General features: G+C 43.0%; 2 protein-coding genes and 1 pseudogene across 2 annotated transcripts in view; 2 read left to right on the forward strand and 1 right to left on the reverse strand.

Moving 5' to 3' along the window:
- Nucleotides 1–815: 815 nt before the first annotated feature.
- On the forward strand, nucleotides 816–5,035 carry LOC101596579 (annotated as a pseudogene).
- Nucleotides 5,036–9,239: 4,204 nt separating this feature from the next.
- LOC123454235 (40S ribosomal protein S27-like) lies at nucleotides 9,240–9,494 on the reverse strand. Its single transcript, XM_045133023.1, has one exon. The coding sequence runs from the start codon at nucleotides 9,492–9,494 to the stop codon at nucleotides 9,240–9,242; it is 255 nt and encodes an 84-aa protein (XP_044988958.1).
- Nucleotides 9,495–11,357: 1,863 nt separating this feature from the next.
- Nucleotides 11,358–22,796, forward strand: part of Pfdn1 (prefoldin subunit 1) — a 134,490-nt gene continuing 123,051 nt past the window's right edge. The window contains exons 1-2 of the mRNA XM_045132721.1: nucleotides 11,358–11,434; nucleotides 17,510–17,676. Coding sequence (XP_044988656.1) covers nucleotides 11,402–11,434; nucleotides 17,510–17,676 — 200 coding nt within the window. The 5' untranslated portion in view covers nucleotides 11,358–11,401. The remainder of the gene's footprint in view (nucleotides 11,435–17,509; nucleotides 17,677–22,796) is intronic.

Genomic DNA, 22,796 nt, shown 5'->3' on the forward strand with positions numbered 1-22,796 from the left:
AGGCGATAGAGAGAGAGAGAATAGGCATGCTAGGGCTTCCAGCCACTGCAAACGAACTCCAGACACGTGTGGCCCCTTGCGCATCTGGCTAACGTGGGTCCTGGGGAATCAAGCCTCGAACCGGGGGTCCTTAGGCTTCACAGGCAAGTGCTTAACCGCTAAGCCATCTCTCCAGCCCTGCCTTGTTCTTCTTTATCCAAGGCTTTAAGGTGAAGCATTAAATTGTTTACTTGCAACCTTTCTAATTTCTTAATGTAGGAACTTAAAGCTATAAATTTCTCTCTTAGGACTGCCTTCATTGTGTCCCAAAGGTTTTGGTATGTTGTGTTCTCATTATCATTTGACTCTATGAGTTTTTTTATTTCCTTCTTGATTTCTTCATTGACCCATTCATCATTTAATAGTGTATTGTTTAGTTTCCATGATTTTTTTTTTTTTGTATGCTCTATAGCTTTTCTTCAGATAGAGTGCAAAGAATTATTTCAATTTTACTGTATTTGTTAAGAATCGTGTCCTCACTGTGGAGCCTGAAATGCGTCTGGGAGGGTTGGGCAGCCTGTGCTCCCTACTGCTTCTGGAAGAAGGAAAGCCTCCGATGTCCAGCGGCATGCCCCATCCCGCCAAAGGGTGCGTGGCTACTGGCCCAAGGGACAAGTTGAGTGGCCCCTTAAAAAAAAACACAAAGCCAGGAGGACATGCTTGTGCAGCGCTTGTGAGCAAGATGTGGTGACACGTGACGCTGGAAGGCAAACCCTGATGCTGGATCTCCTACACAGTCACCTGGGCGCTCTTCTCTGATGCTTCCTCCCAAGCAGATGCATCACAGGATGAATGAAATGAACCTGAGCCCAGTGGGGATGGAGCAGCTGGCTCCATCCTCTGTGAGCAAGGCCTTGCCAGTCTCAGGAAGTCACCTGGGGTTGGCCACCTCTCCCTCTCACAGTGCCATCCCTGCCCCAGGTCTTCCAGTGGCAATTCCAAACCTGGGTCTCTCCTTGAGCTCTCTGCCTTCTGCCTTGTCTCTGATGCTCCCAATGGGCAATGGAGATCGTGGGGTGATGTGTGGGTTACCGGAAAGAAACTAGATCCTACCTCCACCACCTTATCCTCACCTGGAGAGCAGTTACTTCAGAACCATTCTACCTGGCATTTTATCATATTTAGCTGACAGATCACCTCCTCAGTACATCCACCTCAACTCTGTAAATGTAATGCTGCGTGATCTATCACCAACAACCCTTCTGCACTAGATCCCTATCAGTCCAATGGAAATGTTGGATTGGAGCTAGGCATTGTTTCAGTAGACTCTCCTTCTCTGAATACTTGTGGCGCCCAAAGTCTTCATCCTAACGATGGCCATGAAGTGGCGTTGGACACAATCATCACTGTGGAGAACATTTCTACGGTTACCAGCCCGATCTCTACAGATGGAATGGCAGAGGAGCTTACAATGGATGGTGTTGCAGGCGAGCATTCCCAAATCCCAAGTGGCTCCAGAAGTCATAAATCTCTCTCCGTGGATTCTGTGAGCAACAACCTGATAGCAGACACTGTAGGACATGGTGATGTGACACCCATTCATGAGAATGGCCTGGAGCTTCCTGTGGTCATGGAGGCAGACAACATTGCAAGTCGGGTCAGCAGCACGTCTGACAGTGAGTGCCCTCGGTGACTCCATCCACACTGTGGCTATGAGCACCAACTCTGTAAGCGTGGCACTATCTACCTCACATAACCTCGCCTCCCTAGAATCTGTTTCCCTGCATGAAGTTGGCCTCAGCCTAGAACCTGTGGCTGTCTCCTCTATCACCCAGGAGGTTGCTATGGGAACAGGACATGTAGGTGTCTCTTCAGACAGTCTGTCTTTTGTACCACCTTCACTGCAAATGGAAGACTCCAATTCAAACAAGAAAAACATGGCAACCTTGTTTACAATTTGTGAGTGTGCTTAGCCTTTTCCTTTTGAAAATAATGGTTTACAAAGGCCATTATCTTTACTAGGTTTGATCACAGGCAGGCATGGATTAAGAGGGTGTAAGAAATAATTTCACTTTTTTAAACCTTTGTATTGTCCTTTGATTAATCTAGTGCATTTTCCTCAAAGAAAGCAAATAACGCACACATTTCATAGGTTCCTACAGCCTCCTTCTGAAGAAAAGATTCATAAAGTAGCCCTGTGTGTATTTTACAGATAAGCTTAGTCTGATAATATTCAAACTATTTCCCAAATAGAGCATTATAAGAATAAAACTTAGTAAAGCCAATATGATATGCATTGTGCTTTAATCTTTTTAAAAGAAAAAAAATTATTAGACTATAACTATGAAAAAAATGTAGGAGCTGGAGGGATGGCTTAGCGGCTTAGGTGTTTGTCTACAAAACCAAAGGACCCAGGTTTGATTCCCCAGGACCCACGTTAGCCAGATCCACAAAGGGACACATGCTCTGGAGTTCGTTTGCAGTGGCTGGAGGTCCTGGCGTACCCATTCTCTCTCTCTCTCTTTTTCTCTGCCTCTCTCTCTCTCTCTCTCTCTCTCTCTCTCTCTCTCTGTTGCTCTCAAATAAATAAATAAAAATAAACAAAAAAAATCAGATTTTACTGAAACTTGAGGAGGGGTTTAAGTAGGTATGTTTTAACACTAGGAAGTGATTCTTGGATCAGAATATTTCTATTAGAACTTTGCTTCTTACTGGTTGAATTTCAGTAATTAGCACTTAAGTAAAAGCCAAGTGGAAACAGCCTATATAAACTATACCTATTCTTGTCTTTCAAATGTGTTGTCAACAGGGTATACTCTTTGTGACCGAGCTTACCCCTCAGACTGCCCTGACCACAGACCCATAACTTTTGTTCCTGACACGCCAATAGAAAGCAGAGCAAGACTCTCCCTCCCCAAACAGCTTGTTCTCTGTCAGTAAATTGTGGGAGCAGAAGTGGGTAAGAGTCTTGGAAGGAACCCTAAACCCCCATCAAGTTTCCTTTCTTTGTAGGCAGAATTGTAAAAGTAGATGTAATTTAGTGATGATTTAGTTGATCCAAAATTGAATTCGTAGTTTCAGATTGATGCTGTTAGGGAATATTTGTATTGTCTGCTGGTGAGAACAATAAAGTTGAAAACCTGGAAAAAAAAATTGTGTCTTAATATATAGTTTATTTTAGAGAATGTTCCATGTGATGCTAAAAAGGATGTGTATTCTGCAGCATTTAGATGAAATGTCCCATATATATCTGTTAGGTCCATTTGTTCTATGACTTTATATAATCCAGATGCATCTCTATTTTTTTTTTTTTTTTTGTTGGGATGACCTGCCAGTTGATGAGGGTGGGGTGTTGAAGTCACCTACTATGATTGTGTTACCTGTGACCTTAATTGTAATAGCGTTTGTTTGATGAAGTTGGGAGCCCCCATGTTAAGTGCATATATGTTTAGGCTTGTCCGACTGTTGGAAGGTGACTTTAATCAATATAAAGTGACCTTCCTTATCTTTCCTAAGTAATGTTGGACTGAGGCCTACCTTGTCAGATATTAGGATAGCAACCCCTGCTTGTTTTCTAGGCCCATTTTTTTCCCTCAAATTTTTATTAACAACTTCCATGATTATAAAAAAAATCCCATGATGATACCCTCCCTCCGCCCACTTTCCCCTTTGAAATTACATACTACATCATATCCCCTCCCCATCTCAATCAGTCTTTTATTTTAATGTCATGATCTTTTCCTCCTCTTCTTTTTTTTCAATTTATTTTATTTTATTCATTTTTTTTCCTCCTCTTCTGAAGGTCTTGTGTAGGTAGTGTCAGGCACTGTGAGGTCATGGATATCCAGGCCATTTTGTGTCTGGAGGGAGCACGTTGTAAGGAGTCCTACCCTTCCTTTGGCTCTTATATTCTTTCTGCTACCTCTTTTACATTAGACCCTGAGCCTTGGAAGGTGTGATTGAGATATTACAGTACTGAGTACTCTGGTCACTTCTTTCCAGCACCATGATACCTTCTGAGTCATCCCAAGGTCACTGCCATCTGAAAAGAGAAGATTCTCTACCAAAAGTGAGAGTAGCATTAATATAAGGGTATGAACATTAAGAGAAGTGCTTACTGGGTAGTTTGATAAGCATAATATATACGTTTAGCCAGACAGCAGCAGACGTTACACCCTTAGGGCTCATGACTACCTCTGTTTTAAGTTTTCAGTATCAGGGATGTATTCCCTCCCATGGAGCAGGCCTCCAGTCCAACTAGAGGGCAGTTGGTTTCCACGATGACAGATGTGCCACTATTGTACTGGTTGGCTCATTTGGCCTATCTGGCCAAATATAATGCTTGCAGTGTCCACTGCTGAGTATCTTCACTGGTGATTTCTCTCATTGAACTGCATGCAGAATGGCTTCTTCCAGCTTTCTGTCAGCTGGTCTACATGGAGGAGGTTATTAGCTCAGTTCCAGCAGAATTTTTCAGTGGCCTTGTAGCCAAAGTATGTGGAGTCTTCAGCAATAGGGTCTTACCATCTATTCCTGGTGGGAAACCAAGGTAAGCCCATTTTCTTGAAACACTGTTTTCCAACCTTTCACCCTAAGATAATGTCCATCCTTTGTTGAAAGGTGAGTTTCTTGGAGGCAACAAATTGAAAGGTGATGCTTTTTATCTCAGTTTGAAAATGAATGTCTTTTGGTTGGGGCATTGAGGCTGTTGACATTAAGAGTATTACTAGCTGTGCGTGGTGGCACATGCCTTTAATCTCAGCATGTGGGAGGCAGAGATAGGAGGATCACTGTGAGGTTGAGGCCACCCTCAAATTCACATAGTAAATTCCAGATCAGCCTGAGTTAGAGTGAGACCCTACCTCGATTCCCCCCTGCCCCCCAGAAAGAGTTATTATTGAAAGGTGTGCATTTATTCTTGCCATTTTTCTTGTTTTGTAGTTTCTCCAATTTTACCTTTGGTCTCTTGTATTAACCAGTATTTGAGTATGGTTTGTTTTTTCCAGATTCCTTATATGTGTGCTTTTCTTTCTCTTTAGCTTTGAGCATCCTTTGAAGTATTTTCTGTAGAGCTGGTTTTGTCTTCAAATATTCCTTTAGCTTGCTTTTGTTGTGCAATGTTCTTATTTCTCCGTCTATTTGAATGGATAGCTTTGCAGGATAAAGTAACCTTGGTTTACAGTGTTATCATTCCGAACTTGGAATACATCATTCCAAGCCCTTCTGGATTTTAAGGTTTGTGTTGAGTAATCTGCTGTGATCCTGATGGGCTTGCCTTTATAGGTAACTTGATTTTTCTCTCTAACTGCTTTTAATATATTTTCTTTGGTTTGTATGTTTGGTGGTTTAATTATAATATGGAGAGGAGAGGTTCTTTCCAGGTTTTGTCTGTTTGGTGTTCTAAAGGATTCCTGTATCTGCATTGGCATCTCTTTCCCAATTTGGGGGAAGTTTTCTTCTATGACTTTTTTGAAAATGCCTTCTATGCCTTTGGAGTAAAATTCTTCTCCTTCTACTATAACCTGAATTCTTTTTTTTTTTTTTTTCTGTTTTGGTTTTTTGAGGTAGGGTCTCACTCTAGCCCAGGCTGACCTGGAATTCACTATGGAGTCTCAGGGTGGCCTTGAACTCACAGCAATCCTCCTACCTCTGCCTCCCAGGTGCTGGGATTAAAGGCATGCACCACCACACCCGACTATAACCTGAATTGTTATGTTTGATCTTATCATATAGTGTCCCAAGTATCTTGAAATTCCCATTCTTACTCTCCTTCCAGTTTGTCTTTTTCTTTGTTGGACTGTATTAGATCTGCCACCTGGTTTTCTAGTTTAGGTATTCTGTCCTGCCCTTCATCCATTCTACTGGTGAGATCTTCTACAGAGTTTTTTATTTCATTGACTGTATTCTTCATTGCTAGTAATTCTGACTGGTTTTTCTTTACTATTTCTATTTCCTTATTTATGTTTTGTCTTGACCCCCTTATTTCATTAAATTGGTTTCCTGTGCCTTCTTTCATTTCATTACAGGCCATTGCCAAGGCCCTTAGTTGCCCACCAGGAATAGTTGGTAAGATCCTGTTGCAGTCAAGTTTGCATAGCTGGTAGAAATCACCCGACCAAGAGCAGTTTGTGGGACAAAAGGTTTATTTTGGCTTACAGGCTCAAGGGGAAGCTCCACAATGGCAGGGGAAAACAATGGCATGATCAGAGGGTGGACATCACTCCCTGGCCAACATAAGGTACACAATAGCAACAGGAGAGTGTGCCAAACACTGGCAAGGGAAAACTGGCCGTAATACCCATAAGACCTTCCCCAACAATACACTGCCTCCAGGAGGTATTAATTCCCAAATCTCCATCAGCTGGGAACCTAGCATTCAGAACACCTAAGTTTATGGGGGACACCTGAATCAAACCACCAAAGACCCTATTGCTGAAGACTCCACATACTTGGGCTGCAAGGCCACTGAGAAATCCTGCTGGAACTGAGCTGATAACCTCCTCCATGTAGACCAGCTGACTGAAAGCTGGAAAAAGCCATGCTGCATGCAGTTCAATTGGAGAGAGAATTCACCAGTGAGGATACCCAACAGTGGACACTGAAAGCCTTAGATTGGCCAACCAGGCCAAATGAGCCAACAGGTGCAATAGTGGCATGTCTGTTGTGGGGGAAACTAACTGCCTTCTAATTTGATTGGAAGCCTGCTCCATGGGAGGGAGTATATCCCTGATACTGAATATCTACAATACGGGTAGTCATGAGTCCTAGGGGTATAATATCTTCTGGTGGCTAAATATATGTAGTATACTCACCAAACTGCCCAGTAAGCACGTCTCTTAATGTTCATACCCATATATTAATGCTACTCTCACTTTTGGTTAGAGAAGCTTCTCTTTTCAGATGGCAGTGACCTTGGGATGACTCAGAAGGCACTATGGTGCTGAGAAGAAATGACAGAGGAGTGCTCATCACTGTAATATCTCTATTACACCTTCCAAGGCTCAGGGTCTAATGTGAAAGAGGTGGCAGAAAAAATATAAGAGCCAAAGGAAGGATAGGACTCCTTACAACATGCTCCTCCAGGCACAACATGGCCTGGCTGTCCATGCCGTCACAGTGCCTAACACTACCTATAAAAGACCATCATAATAGAAGGAAAAGATCATGACATCAAAATAAAAGACTGATTGAGAGGGGGAGGGGATATGATGGAAAGTAGTTTCAAAAGCGAAAGGGGAGGGAGGAAGGGAATTACCATGGGATATTGTTTACAATTATGGAAGGTGTCAATAAAAATAAATGAATAAAAGAGGGTAGGTATTATGACATCCAGATCCTCTAACCAAGTCACAGTCCCTTAGGATGTGTGTTACCCCACACCCTTAATCCTGTCAACTAGGAGGCTAAGATTTCTGGTCTGTTGAGGGTTGCAAGTCAGCTTGTTTCCAAGTAAGACCCTTCTGTAATGAATGACAGAAGAGGAAACAAAGACAATATAAATCAGGAAGCAACAATGACAAGCTCAAAATATAACTTATTTAAGAATGGCAAATCCAACCATCCATTAGATTTTTTAAAATTTTTATTTATTTATTTGAGAGAGAGAAAGGCAGAGAGAGAGAGAGAGAGAGAAGGGGTACACCAGGGCCTCCAGCCACTGCAAACGAACTCCAGACACATCCGCCCCCTTCTGCATCTGGCTTACACAGGTCCTGGGGAATTGAACCGGGGACCTTTGGCTTTGCAGGCAAATGTGTTAACCATTAAGCCATTCTCTCCAGTCCCATCTATCTGATTTAACATATAATTTGCCCTGACATGGAAGGTGCAATTAGCATTTCCAATTCAAGCTTATATACCAGGCTTATTTGGTGGGTACTGACCTGGTGTAAATCCAGTTACCTTTTGGGATGGTTTTGTTCTCAATTATGCTGTGCTCCTACTTGGGTCCCTTTTTGCTGTGCTGTGGGTTCAGATAGGCTACCTGGGTTGCTGTGTACTGCTCTGATAACCTGTACCAGGTGTTGTGTAGGTGAGCTCCCTTCCCCAAGTCTCTGGTGCTTGCTCCAGGCTAGTGCTGGCATTGGGGAGGGGAGGATGTGGATGGTGGCTGAAGTTCTCCTGCTGCCCCTTGCAACCCTCTTCAGAAGCTGGTCCTCCATTGGTTTCTGTTGTCCTCACGAGGAGCTCCAGTATGAGTGGAGAATCCCCTCACCTGGCTTTTCCTGTGGCTCAGACTGAGCCTTTCAGTTGTAGCCATGTGGACCTGCTGCTGGTGGAACCACTTCTGCCTGCTTCTGTTGTCTCTAGTCACTCTGGGTCTCTTGTACTTTTCTGCTGCAGTTGATAATTTCTTTTTATTTATTTATTTACTGTTAATTTAATTTAATTTTTTCTCAATTTTTAAAACCATTTTCCATGATTATAAAAAAATATCCCATGGTAATATCCTCCCTCCCCCCTTTTCCCCTTATTTTGATGTCATGATCTTTCCCTCCTATTATGATAGTCTTGCATAGGTAGTGTCAGGCACTATGAGGTCATGGATATCCAGGCCATTTTGTGTCTGGAGAGAGCATGTTGTAAGGAGTCCTACCCTTCCTTTGGCTCTTACATTCTTTCTGCCACCTCTTCCGCATTAGACCCTGAGCCTTGGAAGGTGTGGTCGAGATGTTACTCGGTACTCCAGTCACTTCTTTCCAGCACCATGATACCTTCTGAATCATCCCAAGGTCACTGCCATCTGAAAAGAGAAGATTCTTTACCAAAGTGAGAGTAGCATTAATATAAGGGTATGAACATTAAGAGAAGTGCTTACTGGGCAGTTTGATAAGCATAGTATATACACTTATCCAGACATCAGCAGACGTTACACCCCTAGGGCTCATGACTACCCCTGTTTTAAGTTTTCAGTATCAGGGATGTATTCCCTCCCATGGAGCTGGCCTCCAGTCCAATTGGAGGGCAGTTGGTTTCCACCATGACAGACATGCCACTATTGCGCCCTTTGGCTCATTTGGCCTGGCTGGCCAATTATAAGGCTTCCAGTGTCCACTGTTGAGTATCTTCACTGGTGGTATCTCTTTCTCTCATTGAAGTGCACATAGAATGGCTTCTTCCTGTTTTCTGTCTGCAGTTGATAATTTCTTATACACCTCACTTTTTGGTAGAATAGTGTATTTTGCTGTTTTGTTTTTTTTTTTTTAAACCCAGAACGTGTTTATTGGGATCATTTCCCACTCATCTTGATCAGGCTACCATTAGTGCTGCTTCCTCCTGAACGAACATCCTTCTGTGAGCCTTGCTTTTCCTCTTGTAGGCTGGCAAAGGACAGTGGAGCAGCTGACACACAAAATTGCCATTTGTGCATGGCTGAAAACCATGGTGATTTTATAGCATCCTTGGCACTTCATGTCCATGAAGTAGGAATTGGGGCTCTGCACCAGGTGCTTCTTCTTGTGTTTCCTCTTCTCCTCTTCTGGAGTGGGGTGAAGGAGATCCTTGGCAAGAGGCATGTTCTCGCAGGGAAGTTGTCACTGCCAGACCCAATGTGAGTATTTTAAGAGACATCAGGGGCTGGAAAAATAGCTTACTGTTTAAGGAACTTGCCTGCGAAGCCAAAGGACCCAGGTTCAATTCCTCAGGACCCACAGATGCCAGATGCACAAGTGGGTGTACACATCTGGAGTTTGTTTACAGCATTTGGAATCCCTGGCACACCCATTCACACTCTGTCTTGCCTATTTCTCTTTCTCAAATAAATAAAGAAAAATAAAATATTAAAAAATAAGAAGTTACTGTTGTTGTTTAAAAAAAAAGAAAAGAGAGAAACCAGGCATGGTGGTGCACACCTTTAATTCCATTACTTGGGATATAGAGATAGGAGGATCACGGTGAGTTTGAGGCCATCCTGAGGCTACATAGTGAATTCCAAGTCAGCCTGAAATAAAGTGAGACCGTACCTTGAAAAACAAAAACAAAAACAAAACAAAACAAAAAAAAGAGGCCTGTAGAGATGGCTTAGCGGTTAAGCGCTTGTCTCTGAAGCCTAAGGATCCTGGTTGAAGGCTCATTTTCTCAGGACCCATGTTAGCCAGATGCACAAGGGGGCACATGCATCTGGAGTTCGTTTGCAGTGGCTGGAAGCCCTGGTGTGCCCATTCTCTCTCTCTCCCTCTCTCTCCATCTGCCTCTTTCTCTCTCTGTCGCTCTCAACTAAATAAAAATGAATAATAAAAAAAGAGACATCAGAGGGGCTAGAGTGATGGCCCAGTGGTTAAGGCACTTGCTTGCAAAGCCTAATGGATTAGATTTGATTCCACCATATCCATGTAAAGCCAGATGTGCAAATTGGTGCCTGCACCTGGAGTTTGCTTGCAGTGGCTATCCTTGCAAATGAATAAAAACATTAAGAGACACCAGGTAAAATAGATTTCTAACACAGTTATAAAAAGCAGCCAAGCAGAGGACTTTTTCTAAAATCATTACCAGTGTCTGTGAGGAACTGTGACAGGTGTAAATAGAGTAATTTTTTTTTTTTTTTTGAAAAGAAAGCAGGCCAGGTGTGGTGGCACACATCTTTAATCCCAGAAGTGGGAGGATGGTGGAGGGTGGGGAGGGGCTGAGGTAGGAGAATCATCTGTGAGTTTGAGGCCAGCCTGAGACTACGTGGTGCCAGATCACCCTAGGCTGGATTGCAACACTACCTCAAACACACACACACACACACACACACACACACAAAGAAGCAGAAAATGTCTTTAAAAAAATTTTTTTTTTTGGAGACAGGGTCTCACTCTATATATAGCCAGGCTGGCCTTGAACTCACAGTGATCTGTCTCAGCCGCCCCCCCCCCCCCCCAGACCTCCTGTGCTGGGATGACAGGCATTCGCCAGCATGCTGGGTCAGAATCTATTTTTAACTAATTTATTCAGCCTGTCCTGAGAATCATCATTGTCTAGAAGGTTTATGTGGCGCCTTCAATAGAATTAACTTCTGCTTTGGAAGAAGGCTCCAACCGCGCCTTTTCCGATTTTGGTATGCCTGAAACTCGAGGCTTGAACTCATCCCTGATAGCACAGACAGTAGTTGAAGGAATGATGGTTTGAGCATACCTGATACTAACTCCAATTTATCAATACAAGCTAAGCTGTTTGCCAAAGTGCATAAAGCTATAAATGGAATCTGGATGTTCGCTTGTTCCTGGAAGATGTGGAGGAAGTAACCCAATCAGTTACATGCAGAAATCAATCCCAAATATTTAGAATGCCACTGGTCCTTCGCGGTGGAAAAAGAACTGCGTTTGGGTGGCTCTGGCCCTCGCGCACGCGCAGGAGGAAGCCTAGCCATTAAACCTGAGAGCGCCCCTCCCCCGCCCCTTTTTCGGCCTTCTCCCCACGCGCAGGCGCATAGCGTCCCAAGATGGCGGCCCCCGTGGATCTGGAGTTGAAGAAGGTAAAAGGGGGTCCTGAGGAGGCAGAGCCTTCTGTTTGCATGTTAAGTGCACGGGGCCAGGAATATCGAGGGAAGCTGGAGTCTTGCGGAAGCAGAGCGCCTCCGTGGGAGTGTGCGGGGGTTGGTTTCCAGAGCCGAGGCGGGGCGGCCCTTCCTTAGCCGTGGTGGGACGGGGGCTCTTAGAGGCCCGAGACGGTTGGCCGGCGGCGGGCCGGGCTTCGGTCCGTCCTCTCGTTCTGAACCCCAGAGCTCCTTCATTGCATTTGGAGCCTCCAGCGACTCCTTTTCGTAGCAAGAGCTGAGGACAGCGTCTCAAAGTGAAGTCCCTTTGGGCCGCTATCTGGGACTGAGGTTTATGTTATTCGGCCTCATTTGCTGCGAAAAACTCCAGGTTCAACCTTTGTTTTTAAGGTATTCGAAGCCATCCCTTGAAAGGTCGTGGCATTTATTAGTAAGTTAAACAGAACAGCGTTCTAACATGGTCTGAGTCTCCCAACCCATCTTTTTTAAAAGCACTTGACACCCCTCCCCACCAAGAAATAAGTAAAAGTTTTCCAAATGAGATCAGGGTCAGAAGGAATTGGAATTCTCTTTGTTTAATCGAATGAGCGCTCTATCTCTCTCTTTCTCTCTCTCTCTCTCTCTCATACATACACACACACCATTTTTGTTTTTCAAGGTAGGGTCTCACTCGTAGCTCAGGCTGACCTGGAATTCACTATGTAGAACTCTCAGCAATCTGCCTCCCAAGTGCTAGGATTAAAGGGCGAGCACCACCACACCCGGCTTTTAAAAGAATTATTTGTTTGAGAGAGAGAGAGAGGGAGGGAGGGAGGGAGAGAATATGGGTGCGCCAGGGCCTCCAGCCACTGCAAACGAATTTCAGATGCATGTGCCACCTTGTGCATTTGGCTTACTGGGTCCTGGGGCATCTAATCTGGGTCCTTTGGCTTTGGAGGCAAGCCTTAGCCACTAAACCATCTCCCCAGCCCAGCGGTTTTTTTTTTTTAACATTTAATTTAATTAACTTATTTGAGAGAGAAAGTTACAGAGAGAGAGAGAATGAGAATGGTGTGACAGGGCCTCCAGCCACTGCAAAGAAACTCCAGACACATGTGTCCCCTTGTGCTTAGGTGGGTCCTGGAGAATGGAATTGGGATCCTTTGGCCTTGCAGGCAAAGGCCTTAACTGCTAAGCTACCCAGCGTTTGCCTCTTTTTTTTTTTTTTTTTTGGTTTTGCGAGGTAGGGTCTCACTCTAGCCCAGGCTGACCTGGAATTCACTATGGAGTCTCAGGGTGGCCTTGAACTCAGGGCATTCCTCCTACCTCTGCCTCTTGAGTGCTGGGATTAAAAGCGTGCGCCACCACGCCCTGCTGCATTTGCTTTTTTTGAGACAGAATATCTATCTTGGAACTCATGGCAATCCTCCTGCTTCAGCCTAAGTGCTAGGATTACAAACAAGTGCCCCTACACCCCACTTTATAAATAGGTTGTTACTCATAAACATTGTTGTCATATAAAAGTCAGTCAGGATTCTAATATCACTATGCACTGCTAACTGCCTTGCAGGATGGGCTGGAATTGGAAGGGACTAAAATTCATCTAGTTTAAACTTACTTTTCGAGAAAGAGAACAGTTTTATTGTGTGTGTGTGTGTGTGTGTGTGTGTGTGTGTGTGTGTGTTGCTGAGTCAGCGTTTCAACATGACACTCAGGCTGGCTTAGGACCTGTGATCCTCCTGCCTCAGCCTCCTGAGTACTGAGCTTACAAGTGGAAGCTACTACTGGCCTGGAACTGTACCAGAGTCTGGCCCAGAACTCCAAATCCTCTGTTTCCACTTTCTCAGTGCTATTATTACTGGCAAACTACCATAGCAGGAAAATTCTTTAGGTTAGAATCTAGTATTTTCAGGTTTACTTCTACTTTTTGGTGTCTGTATGTTTATGTGGGAATTCACAGAAACCAGAGGACAACTTCTGGTGTTTGGCCCATCTGTTTCCCTCCCCCCCCTTTTGCAAAGAAACTCTGGACACATGCATCATTTTGTGCACCTGATTTGTGTGGGTACTGGGGAATTGAACCTGGGTCACTTAGCTTCACAGGCAAGTAAGTGCTTCCTTAACTGCTAAGCCATTTCTCCAGCCCTCATCTGTTTTTTTTTTTTTTCCTTTTGGTTTTTCAAGGTAGGGTTTCACTCTGGCCCAGGCTGACCTGGAATTCAGTGTGTAGTCTCAGGGTGGCCTTGAATTCACAACATGATCCTCCTACCTCTGCCCCACTAGTGCTGAGATTAAAGGCGGACGCCACCATACCTGGCTTGTTTTTTTTATTAAATATGTATGTATGTATATTTATATACATACATATTTTTTAATTAATTTATTTATTTGAGAGCAACAGACACAGAGAGAAAGACAGATAGAGGGAGAGAGAGAGAATGGGCACACCAGGGCTTCCAGCCTCTGCAAACGAACTCCAGACGCGTGCGCCCCCTTGTGCATCTGGCTAACGTGGGACCTGGGGAACCGAGCCTCGAACCGGGGTCCTTAGGCTTCACAGGCAAGCGCTTAACCGCTAAGCCATCTCTCCAGCCCCCTGGCTTGTTTTTTTGTTTTTAATTTTATTTTTATTTGAGAGAGGGAAAGAGGCAGAGAGAGAGAGAGAAAGAATGGGCACGCCAGGCTTCCAGCCACTTCAAACGAACTCCAGGTGCATGTGCCACCTTGTACATCTGGTTTGCGTGGGTACTGGAGAATCCAACCAAGGTCCTTTGGCTTTGTAGGCAAGCACCGTCATCTGTTTTTAAGTGAGATAATCTCTCATTGGCCCTGGGGCTGGCCAATAAGCTCCAGGGATTCACTTGTCTCTGCCTTCCCAGTGCTGAGATTACATGTGGGTATTATCGTGCCTGACTGCATGACTTTTTTTTTTTTGAGGTAGGGTCTTACTGTAGCCCAGGCTAACTTGGAATTTACTCTATAGTTCCAGGCAGGCCTTGAACTCATGGTGAGCCTCCTACCTCTGCCTCCTGAGAGCTAGGGTTAAAGGTGTGTGTCACTATGCCTGGCTTCTGTCATGCTTTTGTTCTGTGTGTGTGTGTAAATGTTTAATTTATGCATGTGTATGTGACAGGGTCTCTTGATACAAATGAACATCAGACACATATCCCATTTTGCATCCAACTTTTATGTGGATGCTGGGGAATCACACCTGTGCCAGTAAGCTTTGCAAGGAAGCATGTTTAACCACTGAGCCTCTTTCCAGTCCCCTAGTTTAGCAGAACCACATCTTAAGTGACTGCCATTGGTTAACCTTTGTCCAAGAAATACGATAACTAAAATAGCTGTTCTTAATAAAATAATTGAATAATTTTGATGGCCAATTAAATTTAAAAACTGAGCCAGAGTTGTGGCACACACCTTTAATTTCAGCTCTCAGGAGGCAGAAGTAAGAGGCTCACCATGAGTTCAAGGCCACCCTGAGAATATATAGTGAATTCCAGATCAGCCTGAGGTAGAATAAAATCCTACCTCGAAAAACCAAGCAAAAACAAAACAAAACAAAAAAACCTGTTTAATGTTTTTTTTTTTTTTTGCTTTTTTTTTCTTTTTCCTTCTCAGGTGGGTCTTGTAATAGCTCAGACTGACCTGGAATCCACTATTGTAGTCTCAGGCTGGCTTTGACCTCACAACATGATCCTCCTACCCTGGCCTCCCCAGTGCTGGGAACAAAGGTGTACCCACCACGCCCAGCCCTTACAAACAGTAACTTACAAAACCTTTTTTGGGGGGTGAAGACGAAAGGAAACTTTAGGCACCTTCCTCCCCACAGTAATATTATGAAACTGTACTAATAGAACAAATAATAATGTAGTAGCTTTGCTCTGTATTGCAATTATCAGATATTATTAAGGCATAAGACATCAATTTGGCATCATGGGAAACTCATTCCAGATATGTCAAGAATGTCCAGGATTTGTATTTAGTTAATATACACAAGAGTCACATTTGGCCTGGCATTTGCAAGTGCAGAGATTCATGCTGTTCCATCACTACTCGGTGTTTTGTTTTGATCTTTCTCTTCAAAACATTTATGTTCTAAGTAATACTATAGACAGGAGAATGGAAAGATCTATGAACTAAGGGGTCCAAAGAAATGGATTTTATTTATTTATTTGAGAGAGAGAGGCAGATAGAGAAAGCAAGAGAGGGGGAGAGAGAATGGACACGTCAAGGCCTTCAGCTGCTACAAACTCCAGACACATGGGCCATCTTGTGCATCTGGCTTACATGGGTACTGGGAAATCAAACCCAGGTCCTTAGGCTTTGCAGATAAGCACCTTAACTGCTGAGCCATCTCTCCAGCCCCCAAGAAATGGATTTCTTGTTTTTGTATTAGAGAGAGAGAGAGAGAGAGAGAGAGGGAGGGAGGGAGGGAGGAGAGAATTGGTGTGCCAGGGCCTCAGCCATTGAAATTGAACTCCAGACACTTGGATCACCTAGTGGGCATGTGCGACCTTGCACTTGCCTTACTTTTGTGCAGCCAGCTTACGTGGGGTCTGGAGAATGGTATATGGGTCCTTAGGCTTTGTAGGCAAGCACCATAACTAGGAAGCTATCTCTCTAGCCCAAGAAATCGATTTAAAAAATATTTTATTTGAGAGAAAGAAAGAGGCAGATAGGGAGAATGGACACGCTAGGGCCTCTAGCTACTGCAAATGAACCAAATGAACTCCAGACCCATGCTTGCCACCATGTGAATCTAGCTTACATGGGTACTGGGGAGTTGAACCTGGGTCCTTTTGCTTCACACACAAGTGCCTTAACTGTTAAGCTGTCTCTCCAGTCCCAGAAATGATTTTTTTTTTTTTGGTTTATCAGGGTAGGATCTTGCACTACTCACATTGACCTGGAATTTACTATTTAGACTTAGGGTGTCCTTGAACAGTCCTCCTACCTTGACCTCCCAAGTGTTGGGATTAAAGCCATGCACCTCCTCATCTGGCTTTTTTTTTTGTTTTTTGTTTTTTTTGTTTTTCAAGGTAGGTTCTCACTCTGGCCCAGGCTGACCTGGAATTCACTATGTAGTCTCAGGGTGGCTTTGAACTCATGGAGATCCTACCTGTGTCTCCTGAGTGCTGGGATTAAAGGCGTGTGCCACCACACCCGGCTTTTACTTATTTGAGAGAGGGATGAATATATATGTGTGTGTGTGTGTGTGTGTGTGTGTGTGTGTGTGTGTGTGTATACATGTGTGTATAGAGGGGGAGCATGCCTGGGTCTTCTGCTGTTATAAACGAACTCTAGATGCATTTGTCCCTTTGTGCATCTGGCGTTACATGGACACTTGGGAATTGAACCCTGGCCGTTAGGCATTCTAAGTAAGTGCTTTGATGTTGAGTCATCTCTTCAGCCTAATTCATGATTCTTGCTTGTTTTGGAGAGATGGCTTAGTGATTAAGATGCTTACCTGCAAAACCTGAGGACCCAGGTTTGAATCCCTGGTACCCACATAAGCCAGATGCACAAGGTGCTGCATGTGTCTGGAGTTCATTTGCAGTGGCTAGAGGCCCTGGCCTTCACCCCCCCCCTCCAAAAAAAAATCATTAAAATAAAAAAGAAGTGATTTAAATCATGGTCTTTATCTCCTGAGTGTTTATTGCTTTATTACTCTCTGGCTACTTGATGTGATTTACTATTTAATGTACATTTATTTTGCTTCTTATTGGTAACATCTGCTAAGACCAGGGTAAATTTAGTATTTAGCATAGTGTTAACATTATATTGATGCTCATTGATGCTTTGTAAATTTCTCTGCTGTGACTCTAGCTAGCATGTTCTGCATTTTTTTTTTTTTAAATTTTCGAGTTAAAGTCACACTCTAGCCCAGGCTGACCTTGACTCACTCTGTAGTCCCAGGCTGGCTCAAACTCCTACCCCTTCTTCCTGAGTGCTGGGATTAAAGGGGTGTGTCACCACGCTAGACTTGCATGTTCTGTTTTAATAAATTTGGATTTGACTTGAATGTTTCCTTTAAAATGTTTGCCTACTAAATCAAGGACTTGTTTTTATTAGGCTTTCACAGAGCTTCAAGCCAAAGTTATTGATACTCAACAGAAGGTGAAGCTTGCAGACATACAGATTGAACAGCTAAACAGAACAAAAAAGCACGCACATCTTACAGATACAGAGATTATGACTTTGGTAGATGAGACTAACATGTATGAAGGTGTAGGAAGAATGTAAGTAAAATATATGTTTAATGGTGTTATCTTGTTAGAGTTTTTGTGTTAATTAAATGGTAGAATCATTCATTTTAAAATTTGAATTAATGCCTATTTAATCCTAGCACTCTGGAGGCTGAGGTAGAAGGAATGAGTTTCAAGTCAGCCTGGGCTAGAGTGAGACCCTACCCTGAAAAAACTAAACCAAAACAAATCAAAACCCCAAAGCAAGCCCCCAAAATAAATAAGAACTTGAATTTAACTAAAATATCATAGAAAGAATTTTCAAAACTGTCTAGTCAAATGTATTCTGTTTTTTAAAATATTTGAGAGAGAGAGAAAAAAAAATTTGAGAGAGAGAGAGAAAGAATGGGTGTGCCAGGGCCTCTAACCCCTGCAAACTCCAGACACATGTGCCAATCTTGTGCATTTGGCTTACATGGGTCCTGGGGAATCAAACTACTAAGCCATCTCTCTAGCCCTGTATTTCATGTTTTTAAATGAGGAACAAAGCCCCAGATGGATGTGTGTGTGTGTTCATATATAATATGTAAATAAAAATTACATATTTTGTTTTTCATTTTTCCTTTATTTTTTGAGACATTTTATGTAGCCCAGGCTGGCCTTGAACTCAGTATGTAGCCAACGATGGCTTTGATCAAGCTTGATCCTCCTGTCTCAACTTTCCAAGTGCCTAGAATATGTTTAGTGTTATTTTGTCTATGAAGACTTACTTTGGTAGGTGAACTTTTAATCTTTTCCTCTCCTAGTTTATTAGAAGTCATACAAATTGGTTAAGTCTTGTAGATGTGTATACCAGAGTTGTAAAATAGAGATTTGCTTGCTATTTAAGTGCATTCATCCTGAGTGTCATGCATTGTTCTAATTAGCAGGACTATGTGAGGAATCTAGTAAACTAATTTATCCTCTGCTCTTATATAACCACTGGAACATTTCCATTTACCCTCTGCTATAATATAACTGCCCACTTACGTTTCAGGTTTTTTCTTTAAAAGATGTATTCTTCTTACAAGAGAGACTAGGTCTGCTTAATAATCTCTTAAGAAAAAAAAAAAAGAATAAAAAAAGCCCTTAAGTATAGGTCACATTCCATTACAGTTAGCTAAAAGGAGAAGACTTTTTTTTTAAGTGCGGGAGGTAGGGGAGAAGGGTTTTTCTGGAATTTGGCCTTTAGAGATTATGTAGTAGGTAGACCATTACTTTAAGTTAGAATGGAATTTGACCTTAGTCAGGGTGACTTGTCTTGTGATTGATTTGAAGGATGTATAACATGTGTAAAATTTAGTAATGACTTTAGGATGATATCATGAGAAGTAGACCCTGCTTGTGATTAATTCATCTTTCTTTCTGGTAAGAGTTAGATTATGGCAAATTGTTAATCTGATTTAATTTTTCAGAATGAATAATATGCCATAGTCAAATTTAATGTTCTTTCTCTCTCTCTCTTTTTTTTTGGTTGGTTGGTTTGTTTTTTTGAGGTAGGGTCTTGCTGTAGCCCAGGTGTTTTTGTTTTTTTGCGGTAGGGTCTCACTCTAGCCCAGGCAGACCTAGAACTCACTCTGTAGTCCCAGGCTGGCCTCGGACTCACAGCAGTCCTCCTACCCCTGCCTCTTAAGTGCTGGGGTTAAAAGTGTATGCCACCATGCCAGAATGGGTGTGCCAGGGCCTCCAGCCACTTGCAGATGAACTCCATATGTGTGTCCCCCTTGTGCATCTGGCTAACATGGGTCCTGTGGAACTGAACTGGGGTCCTTAGGCTTTGCAGGCAAACACCCTTATCACTAAGCCATTGCTCCAGCTCCCTGCCTGGTCTTTTGAAGTAGGGTCTTGCTATAGCCCAGGCTGAACTGGAAATCACTATGTCATTTCAGGCTGGCCTCAGACTCACTGTGATCCTCCTACCTCAGCCTCCAAAGTATTGGGATTAAAGGTGTGTGCCACTGTGCCGGGCTTTTAAAAAATTTTTTTTTTTTGTAATATATTTGTGGCTATATGAGATAGACAGACAGGTAGGTAGAGGGAGAGACACAGAAGGTATGGGCTCTCCCTAGTCTCTTGCCACTGTAAACAACCTCTAGATGCTAGAGTTTTTATTTTGAATTAGAATAATTTCATTTATTCCCAGCTAAACCAGGCTGACCTGAAACTCACTGTAACCCAAGTTTGCTTCCAACTCACAGTAATTCTCCTACCTGTGCCTCCCAAGAGCGGGACTAAAGGTGTGCGCTACTCCGCCTTGCTTTTTGGTTTTTCAAGGTAAGGTCTCACTCTAGCCTAGGTTGTCTTGGAATTCACTACATAGTCTCAGGACAGCGATTCTCCTAACTTTGCCTTCCAAGCACTGGGATTAAAGGCATGTGCCATATGCCACGGTTGGTTTATTCATTTATTTATTTTGTTTTTCTAGGTAGGGTTGACTTGGAATTCACTATTTAGTCTCAAGGTGGCCTTGAACTCAGAGCGATTCTCCTACCTCTGCCTCTTGAGTGTTGGGATTAAAGGCATGTGCCACCACACCTGGCCCTTTGCATTATTCTTTTTTTTTTTCATGAGCCATTTTAAAAAAAAATTTTATTAGCATTTTCCATGATTATAAAAAAATCCCATCCCCTGCATTATTCTTAATTAGAATAATGTAATTTATTTAACATTCTACATATGTGATAAGGAAGCTCCTTTTTTATTTTATTTTATTTTATTTATTTATATATATTTTTTTGTTTTTCAAGGTAGGGTCTCACTCTAGCCCAGGCTGACATGGAATTCACTATGTAATCTCAGGTTGACCTTGAACTCAAGGCGATCCTCTTACCTTTACCTCCCAAGTGCTGGGATTAAAGGCATAATTTACCATGCCCAACTTTTTTCTTATTATTTATGTATTTATTTTTATTGACAACTTCCATTGTAAGCAATATCTTATGGTAATTCCCTCCCTCCCTCACTTTCCCCTGTGTATCTCCATTTTCCATCATGTCTCCTCCCCCTCTCAGTCTTTTTTTTTAAATTTATTATTTATTTATTTGAGAGAGAAAGAGGTAGAGAGAGAGAATGGGTGCTCCAGCAACTGCAAATGAACTCCAGGTGCATGTGCCCTTTGTACATCTGGCTTACGTGGGTCCTGGGGGATCAAACTGAGGTCCTGTGGCTTTGCAGGCAAATGCTGCAACTGCCAAACCATCTCTCTAGCCCCTTCCTTTTATTTTGATGTCAGGATCTTTTCTTCCTATTATGATGGTCTTGTGTAGGTAGGGTCAGGCACTGTGAGGTCATGGATATCTAGGCCATTTTGTGTCTGGAGGAGCCTTCTTTTGGCTCTTATGTTCTTTTTGCCACTTCTTCTGCAATGGGTCCTGCGCCTTGGAAGGTGTGATAGAGATATTTCAGTACTGAGAACTCCTCTGTCACTTCTCAGTACGATGGTGCCTTCTGAGTCATCCCAAGGTCACTACCATCTGAAAAGAGAGGTTTCTCTAATCAAAAGTGAGAGTAGCATTAATATGTGGGTATGGACATTAAGAGAAGTGCTTACCGAGAATTTGGTGAGCATAATATCTACATTTAGCCAGACACCAGCAGACGTTATACCCCTAGGGCGCATGACTAGCCCTGTTTTAAGTTTTCAGTATCAGGGATGTATTCCCTCCCATGGAGTGGGCTTCTAATCCAATTAGAGGGCAGTTGGTTTCCACCATGACAGACGTGCCACTATTGCACCCATTGGCTCATTTGACCTGGCTGGCCAAATACAAGGCTTGCAGTGTCCACTGTTGAGTATCTTCACTGGTGATTTCTCTCTGTCCCCTTGAACTGCATGCAGAATGGCTTCTTCCACCTTTCTGTCAGCTGGTCTACATGGAGGAGGTTATCAGCTCAGTTCCAGCAGGATTTTTCAGTGGCCTTGCAGCCCAAGTATGTGGAGTCTTCAACAATAGAGTCTTACCATTTATTCCTGGTGAGAAACCAAGGGTCTTGGCAATGGCCTGTAATGTTTTGGGGGCATCAGGGACCTCCCTGGCCAACAACTCACTGGAAGGTGTCCCATCCCTGGCACTGAAAATTTTCTAGCAACAATCTATGGCTCCTGTGTGTTCCATTGTCCAAAAAAGTAAGATTCCATATGATTTATTTATATCCTTGGATTTTGATTAGCCCTCCCTCCACCTTTCCTTACTCAATCTCTTCTCCTGACCTCACTTAGGCCTTTTCACCCCATTAATTTGTTCTTCTACTTACATATATACAATATCATACTATTAAGTCCCCTCTCTCTCCCTTTCTATTTCCTTTATATCTCCTTTCTAGCTTACTGGCCTCTGCTAGTGAGTTTTCTTCCTATTCACACGGAAGTCCATTCATTTGTAGCTAGGATCCACATGACAAAGAACATACAATATTTGGCTTTCTGGTCCTGGGTTACCACACTTAGTATGTAGTATAATCCTTTCCAGATCCATCCATTTTCCTGCAAATTTCATAACTTCATTTTTCTTTACTGCTGAGTGGAAGTCCATTGTGTAATGTGCCTCATGTTCATTATCCTCTCATCAGTGAGGGACATCTAGGCTGGATCCATTTCCTAGCTATTGTGAATAGAGTGGCAGTAAACATTTTGAGCAAGTAACTCTAAGGTAGTGAGATGAGTCCTTAGGATATATGCCTAGGAGTGCTACAGCTGGGTCGTATGGTAGATCTATTTTTAGCTGTCTCAGGAACCTCCACACTGATTTCCCCAACGGCTGGACAATATTGCATTCCTATCAACAGTGTAGAATGGTTCCTCTTTTTCTTTTTTTGTCTCTTTATTAAAAAAAAAATTTTATTAACACCTTCTATGATTGAACAATATCCCATAGTAATGCCCTCCCTCCATCCACTTTCTCCTTTGAAACTCCATTCTTTTTTTTTTTTTTAATTTTTTTTGGTTTATTTTTATTTATTTACTTGAGAGTGACAGAGAAAGAGCAGAGAGAGAGAGAGAGAGAGAGAGAGAGAGAGAGAGAGAGAATGGGCGCGCCAGGGCCTCCAGCCACTGCAGACGAATTCCAGATGTGTGCACCCCCTTGTGCATCTGGCTAACATGGGTCCTGGGGAATCGAGCCTCGAACCAGGGTCCT

Source organism: Jaculus jaculus, chromosome 13 (genome assembly GCF_020740685.1).
Source record: "Jaculus jaculus isolate mJacJac1 chromosome 13, mJacJac1.mat.Y.cur, whole genome shotgun sequence".
Taxonomy (NCBI): domain Eukaryota; kingdom Metazoa; phylum Chordata; class Mammalia; order Rodentia; family Dipodidae; genus Jaculus; species Jaculus jaculus.

Excerpts from the sequence above, each read along its gene's own strand:
- LOC123454235 (XM_045133023.1), bottom strand. The coding sequence starts at position 9,494 with ATGCCTCTTGCCAAGGATCTCCTTCACCCCACTCCAGAAGAGGAGAAG.